This window comes from Eubalaena glacialis, chromosome 9 (assembly GCF_028564815.1).
Source record: "Eubalaena glacialis isolate mEubGla1 chromosome 9, mEubGla1.1.hap2.+ XY, whole genome shotgun sequence".
Classification (NCBI taxonomy): domain Eukaryota; kingdom Metazoa; phylum Chordata; class Mammalia; order Artiodactyla; family Balaenidae; genus Eubalaena; species Eubalaena glacialis.
This window is the reverse complement of record NC_083724.1, coordinates 23,221,701-23,230,067: the sequence shown is the minus strand read 5'-3', so window position 1 is coordinate 23,230,067 and position 8,367 is coordinate 23,221,701. Positions and strand designations below refer to the sequence as shown.

The window sequence follows — 8,367 nt, the reverse complement described above, 5'->3', positions numbered from 1 at the left end:
CATTAAACAAGATGGACTTAATTGATATTTATAGGACAGTCCATCCAAAAACAACAGCATACACTTTCTTCTCAAGTGCTCATGGAACATTCTCCAGGATAGATCATATCTTGGGTCACAAATCAAGCCTTGGTAAATTTAAGAAAATTGAAATCGTATCAAGTATCTTTTCCAACCACAAAGCTATGAGACTACATATCAATTACAGGAAAAAATCTGTAAAAAATACAAACACATGGAGGCTAAACAATACACTACTTAATAACCAAGAGATCACTGAAGAAATCAAAGAGGAAATTAAAAAATACCTAGAAACAAATGACAATGAAAACACAACGACACAAAACCTATGGGATGCAGCAAAAGCAGTTCTAAGAGGGAAGTTAATAGCAATACAAGCCTACCTCAAACAACTAGAAACATCCAAATAAACAACTTAACCTTACACCTAAAGCAATTAGAGAAAGAAGAACAAAAAAACCCCAAAGGTAGCAGAAGGAAAGAAGTCATAAAGATCAGATCAGAAATAAATGAAAAAGAAATGAAGGAAATAGCAAAGATCAATAAAACTAAAAGCTGGTTCTTTGAGAAGATAAACAAAATTGATAAACCATTAGCCAGACTCATCAAGAGAAAAAGGGAGAAGACTCAAATCAATAGAATTACAAATGAACAAGGAGAAGTAACAACTGACACTGCAGAAATACAAAGGATCATGAGAGATTACTACAAGCAGCTATATGCCAATAAAATGGACAACCTGGAAGAAATGGACAAATTCTTAGAAAAGCACAACCTTCTGAGACTGAACCAGGAAGAAATAAAAAATATAAACAGACCAATCACAAGCACTGAAACTGATACTGTAATTAAAAATCTTCCAACAAACAAAAGCCCAGGACCAGATGGCTTCACAGGCAAATTCTAGCAAACATTTAGAGAAGAGCTAACACCTATCCTCTCCAACTCTTCCAAAATATAGCAGAGGGAGGAACACTCCCAAACTCATTCTACGAGGCCACCATCACCCTGATACCAAAACCAGACAAAGATGTCACAAAAAAGGAAAACTACAGGCCAATATCACTGATGAACATAGATGCAAAAATCCTCAACAAAATACTATCAAACAGAATCCAACAGCACATTAAAAGGATCATACACCGTGATCAAGTGGGGTTTATCCCAGGAATGCAAGGATTCTTCATATACGCAAATCAACCAATGTGATACACCATATTAACAAATTGAAGGAGAAAAACCATATGATCATCTCAATAGATGCAGAAAAAGCTTTCGACAAAATTCAACACCCATTTATGATAAAAACTCTCCAGAAAGTAGGCATAGAGGGAACTTTCCTCAACATAATAAAGGCCATATATGACAAACCCACAGCCAACATTGTTCTCAATGTTGAAAAACTGAAACCATTTCCTCTAAGATCAGGAACAAGACAAGGTTGTCCACTCTCATCACTATTATTCAACATAGTTTTGAAAGTTTTAGCCACAGCAATCAGAGAAGAAAAGGAAATAAAAGGAATCCAAATCAGAAAAGAAGGAGTAAAGCTGTCACTGTTTGTAGATGACATGATACTATACATAGAGAATCCTAAAGATGCTACCAGAAAACTACTAGAGCTAATCAATGAATTTGGTAAAGTAGCAGGATACAAAATTAATGCACAGAAAACTCTTGCATTCCTTGCTCAACATCACTCATCATTAGAGAAATGCAAATCAAAACTACAATGAGGCATCACCTCACACCAGTCAGAATGGCCATTATCAAAAAATCTACAAACAGTAAATGCTGGAGATGGTGTGGAGAAAGGGGAACCCTCTTGCACTGTCGGTGGGAATGTAAATTGATACAGCCACTATGGAGAACAGTATGGAGGTTCCTTAAAAAACTAAAAATAGAACTACCATACGACCCAGCAATCCCACTACTGGGCATATACCCTGAGAAAACCCTAATTCAAAAAGAGTCATGTACCACAATGTTCATTGCAGCTCTATTTACAATAGCCAGGACATGGAAGCAACCTAAGTGTCCATCGACAGATGAATGGATAAAGATGTGGCACATATATACAATGGAATATTAGCCATAAAAAGAAATGGAATTGAGTTATTTGTAGTGAGGTGCATGGACCTAGAGACTGTCATACGGAGTGAAGTAAGTCAGAAAGAGAAAAACAAATACCATATGCTAACACATATATATGGAATCTAAAAAAAAAAAAGTGGTTATGAAGAAACTAGGGGCAGGACAGGAATAAAGATGCAGATGTAGAGAATGGACTTGAGAACACGGGGAGGTAGAAGGGTAAGCTGGGACGAAGTGAGAGAGTGGCATGGACTTATATATACTACCAGATGTAAAATAGCTAGCTAGTGGGAAGCAGCCACATAGCACAGGGAGAGCAGCTCGGTGCTTTGTGACCACCTAGAGGGGTGGGATAGGGAGGGTGGGGGGGAGATGCAAGAGGGAGGAGATATGGGGATATATAGCTGATTCACCTTGCTATAAAGTAGAAACTAACACACCATTGTAAAGCAATTATACTCCATTAAAGATGTTAAAAAAAAAAAAAGAAGAAACAGCTAAACTCAGCTTAATTTTAGATCAATTTAAAGTGACATTTTTGTATTTCATAATTTTAATCTATCTTCCAAATCCACTCATAAAATATGCCATGCACAAAGGAAAACAATAGTATTTAGCTAATTTGTTTGGCAGATGAATATATTTTACTCCTTCACCCTGGAAAACCATTAAAAAAAAAAAGCACATTCAAAGGAATAAGTTCCATAAGATAATGGAGATAATGGGAACAAAACAGAATATCCTAAACTTCTTACTAAACATGGTAGAATATTATTTAGAAAGCACTCAAATTCAGCACAATATTGTTATAGTGAAAATCAAGAGATCGGGTTTTTGCATCCACACAGGAAGTGGAAAGTTATTATTTCTAAGTTCCTTCTATATGGCAAGTCCTTCAAGCTCTATTTAATTTTATCACTACAGTCTTAAGAGCTAGGTATTACTAGTCTCATTTTAAGAAGAAATAAGTAAAGTTCTAAAGCTTAAGTAAAATGTCTAAGGTCATTCAACTATTAAGTGATGGAGTGTAACTTACACTTCGATTCCTCTGAATATTCGTCTCCTGTGCTTTTTCACTATTCCTCAGTGCCACTATACCATGTCACCTTTTCACTCTCCCATAACAAGTCATTAGCAAGATGAGTTGTATGCTCCACAAGGTACAAATATGTACACAGTTTATGTCTTATGTTTGGCTTATATTCTTTTGCTTTAGAAAAAGCTCAGGAGGTGTAGGGAAGAAGATGTGGATTTGCACTTCATCTGCACAATACATTAGGATTTCAAATTACCTTAAGCAATTAAGAAAGCTTCCGTCTTATATTATGGATTTGGGACCAATTGAGGGAACCCAAATGAATGGCACTCCTCTTTTCCTACTGGAATTCTGAACCCACTGAGAGAGACCAAAAAACAAGCAGATGAGGGCCAAAATATCTCCTCCTTTATTTCTATACAGGCTAGATGGAAGGACAAGGCTTTCCATCTATTACCCAGATAGATGGGCTCGCTAATATAATATGTACGCCCAGAATTAGGCAGACTTGTCTACCTACCACAGGCCAAATGGACAAGCTCAGACTTTTCTACTTTGGGGCTTGTACCTGTAGAGTGTACAGCACAGAGGAGCCGACCAGTACGTGGGCTTCCTTCAGGCAGTCTGCTTCTAAGAAAAGGGAAGAAATAAGGGGCTGAGCTAAGCATGCCCAGTTCCTTTCTCAAAATCTTAAATCAGGTAGTTCACCCATGACTGTGTGAGATGGGTCTAAGGAAAGAATATAGGAAGAGCATTTAGGGGAAAAATCTTCCTTATGAAAACTGGTAATAAGGAGGATGCATTACGTCCTCAAGCAGTTTCAATGTCCAAGTGCCATTTGCTGGTAGGGAAGCTGAGCAGCGTAAATGCTAAGGGGCAAGATCTGGATCAGCACACCCCTTACCCAGAATTACAGTCAAGCATCCAGATGCAGGGATGAGCAGGAGAATGGGATCAGGAAACCAGAGAAAGGGAGTCTGAATGTATCTGCAAAACAGGGGATGGCCAGAAGCCAATCCCTAGAGCTGGAGTATGAAAATCAGAAAATGGGAATAGAAATAAAGGTGCCCCAGTGAAGTTCATGTTTCAGGATGGGATAGGGCTACTTTAAAACCTCTAGGCCTGTCCTTTCTGCAGATGCGACATCACAGTTGTCTATGCATTAAATCAGTGGTTCCAAACTACATCTTTTGAAAGAGTGCTGGTCTCTCTGTATCAGAATCACCAGAATACTTATTAAAAGTACAGGCTCCTAGATCTTGCCACACAGCCACAGTGTCGGCACCGTGTTCTAGGTGATGCCATATCAGAAAAGGCCACAAAAACCATCACAGCCTGTGGTGAGGATCTACCGAAGGTATAAATCACTCCAGCTGAACAGGTTCCTCTGGACACCCTGCGCCAGTGGCAGCATTCTCACCTGAGAGAGGGGGTTTCTTGAGATGGGAAATCCTTACTTTCCTCCTAATGCTGCAGCCTGAGGGCCAGAGGGCCTGGCTGGCCTCATAGTCTCCCCAGCACTCATTCAGTAGAGAAGTCAGATCCCTCAAAGAGGAAAGCTCACATCTCCAGGCATTTTGCTGATCCCCCTCCCAACTCAACTGCTTCAGGCTGGGAGCATTGGAATGCATCAGCACATCAGCCAGGGTCCTCTTGGAAAAGGTTTTCTGTGCCTCAAAGGCAACCTTGAGTCACAGTAACTCCCACCCCTTCAGTAGCTCAATCATTTCCTGCCACTTGGCCTCAACATAACTCTCTCCAGATAAATAGTGTTCCCACATATATATACACATATAACATTGTATATTATATATATATATCTTATGTTAAGTTATTCATTCTTTTAAAAAATCAATCAGAAAGAGAAGGCTTTTTAAAAAAAAACATGTGATTATACCTAAAAGATAAATTATGAGATGATAAGGAAGAAGAAAATAGAGAAAGGGGAAGAGAAGGAATATGTGCTTTTTACCCCACGCTAAAACTGATCCCAGCAAAAGCCAGTTACAAGTGCGAAACAGGAAATGATCAAGCTCCCAAAACCATACTCCCATCTACATCTTCAACCATGTTTCTAAACCCTACACTTCATTCTAGCCCCCTCCTCAAATTTTAGCCTTGTATTTTAATCCACTTACTCACCATCATATAATAAGTACTCTATTATGGAAACTTCCTTTCTTGGTGGTCTGGATGTTCCTCAAGTTTAGTCTTCCACCTTGAGACTTCAATCCCACTGATGCCCACTGATGTCCCTACCACGGACATTCTCAAGTCATCTGCCCACCTCACAGCCAATCAGTGCCCGTGTGTGGCCTTAACAGAAATTACCAGCATCCTATCCTTGTGCATTCAGTGGAGGAAGAGCTGTATCTTAGACACTGCCACAAAAGAGTGAGTAAAAACAAAAGGAGCTGACACTTTATCAACCCCTAAGCTGACCCACTCACAACCTGAGTTCACACGCAAGTCATAGTTCATTTTAGTTAAGCCCTTCTTCATGGTAGCTGGCTAATTTTTTTTTTTTTTTTTTTTTTTTTTAGCAAGAGACACTGTTCCATTTTATTTATAACAGTAAGAAATCAGAAACAACTTTTTTGTTCAACAATTGGAAACTGGTTTTAAAAAAATCACAGAACCATAATTTAAGCCATAAAACAGAACTGTGAGCAAACAATAAAAATATGTTGTGAATGTATTTAATGACATGAAAAGATCTAGCTGTATATTCATTGTCTATTATCCCAATGTCTTCCTAGTGGAACCTAGTAGTTTTCTCTCTTCCATCCTCACTCAGACTAACCTTTCTCCTATTTTATTGAGAAAACGCAATCAATCAGAAGAGACTTCTGCAATCTACTACCACAACATTTACCCACCAGCCAGCATCTCTGTCACATATGCTCCTCCCATATGTTTCACATGTTTCAATGGCTGGAACCATCTTGGTGAAGACCAAACCGTCACTTAGACACTACATTCTGTCCCTCGGCGCCACCCACTGAAGAGTTGCACCCTACTGTAATGACACAAGAGGGCGCTTTAAATGAGGAATCTTGTAAACCACTCCAAATCAAGTCTTGAATAGTCTTGAACAGGCAGACACAAGCACTCTTCATCCATACAAAGCTTCTTATGTATCTTATTTTCATGACGACTTCTTTTCAGGATTCAAAACTTTAGCCAACAGTTCTTGTGTTTCAGCAGTCAGTGCATCATGTGAAAACTTGCAATAGTCTCCCTGATAACATTTTGCTCCTGTATGGTAAAACTTGCAAGGATACTCATTATGCAAATATAGACAGTTTTCACCTCTGGTACAATATCCTTGTACATAAAACTTACACATTTCCTTTTTCTTCTCTATCTCTGCAGCATGATCAAATTTACACTGGGCTCCCTTAATACATTTTCTTGCAAGAAAATATTTACAAATTTGTTTTCCCTGGCGTTGCACCGTTTGTTGGTTGATGAATCCCTGACTCATTCTCACAGGCTGCTGCTTCTCTTTAGGTTTACCATCCTGTTCCTGTGAGCCATTGTTCCTCAGGGAAGCGTTTGATCCTTTGTCTCCAGTGCCAGGCCATTTTCGCTTCATTTTCTTCTGTTTACCATTCTTGTGAACAGCTTTAAGGTTTTTATTTTTATTTTTTTGTTTAACAGCTTTACCTTTCTGGGTATCCTTTGCTCCCTCTTTCTTCACAGATTCTTCAGGAAGCGATAAGGATTGAGTAACATTTGCCATCTCTTTAGCTTGTATATATTGTTGAAGCTCTTTAGCAAAATTATCTTCTGATTCCTGACTGCAGATATCATTATCACTATATACATCATAGTCCTTACTTCTTGATTTTCTACGTTGCAAATTCTTCCGTGATGTAGACTTTCCAAAGTGCCTAAATTTTTTGGAAATTTGCTCACACTTCAGTTTTACTTTCCATTTTATTTTCTCTTCTCGTGTTTCTTCAACTTCTGTATCATCTATTTCACCATCGATTCTTTGGTCAGAGTCCGTGGCGGGCTTCTTCCCGAGACCCGGGTTGGGGGGTTTGGAGAAAAGATTCTCAAAATCCATCATTCTCGTCAGAGCCCAGCAGCTACCGACGAACAGGCACGGCGTGAGTAGAGCGCCGCGCACCACGCGGAGGACGCCGCGCACCACCGGCAGGGCGCCCCGCGCATGCGCTTTTCCATCCTGGCTAATTTTTTGTTAAAATAATTTATATCCATCTCCTCTTATTAGGTCATTTGCCCCTCCCATAAGTCCTTTTAGGCAGTTTAATCCATTGTTTTCTCTTGGGATCAATTTCCTTCAGCATTCATAGTTTTTGGTATACTGAAATATTTAGTGAAGCTTCCAAAAGTGAATAACTTAATGTAAGATGTTATTCACACATCAAAAGAGTAGTTTTCACTGTTTTTAAGTTTTATATTGTTTTGAAACTTTGCTTCTTTGCAGTTGGGGCACACTGGTCACCCCATCTAGCTGTGAGAGTTCTCTACAGTCTGTGGGCTGGCAGTGTGCTGGTTTTGGTGAGGTTTCAGTGAGGTCTGTTAGGTGTGCATCCTGCAGCTTAATTGGCTTAAAATGTACTCTCCTTTGGTGTGGTCTCTTTGGGGGCCAATTGCGACAAAGAAAAACCAATAGTGTAACTGTTTGGATACTGAAAATTGATAATTGTCTTTGTGAAATAAAGAACCAGTTCCTCCAAAAAAAAAATAGGGTAGTTTTCAGAAATGTCTTAACAGCTCGCTCCTTCCTTCAAATGAATACTAACACAGAAACTTGGTGTATAAAACAGGTAAAAGTGAAGTGGCTCTGTTTTCAGAGGTGAGAGAATCCAGATAGATGGGCTTGTGCTCATCCTTGACCCCTGGGGCTGCCCAGGACCTTTCCAGAAATCTAGAAATCTGTAGACCACATTTTGAAAACACTGTGCTAAAGGAATCTGAATTCTTTAGATACCGAAAGAAGACAGAGCTCACCTGAAATGGGCAATCTCATGGAAGACTGTGGGAATTACAAATGGGCTTGCAAAGGGCTACATGTACATCAGTGTAAGACAAGCAGAATTAAATTCACCTCATGCGTCAAGGGGACAGCAGAGAAAATTGCCTACTTGGAGATGAGTAAAAAGGTAGTATTAAAATTCATTCCATAAGCAGACCCCACAAAGTCTGAAATTCTGACCAACTGGATGGTCCAACAACCTGAA

At 39.3% G+C, this 8,367-nt stretch overlaps 1 protein-coding gene across 1 annotated transcript; it reads right to left on the bottom strand.

The window, feature by feature from the left end:
• Window positions 1-6,299: 6,299 nt before the first annotated feature.
• LOC133098277 (zinc finger CCCH domain-containing protein 8-like) lies at window positions 6,300-7,229 on the bottom strand. Its single transcript, XM_061201044.1, has one exon. The coding sequence runs from the start codon at window positions 7,227-7,229 to the stop codon at window positions 6,300-6,302; it is 930 nt and encodes a 309-aa protein (XP_061057027.1).
• Window positions 7,230-8,367: the final 1,138 nt, after the last annotated feature.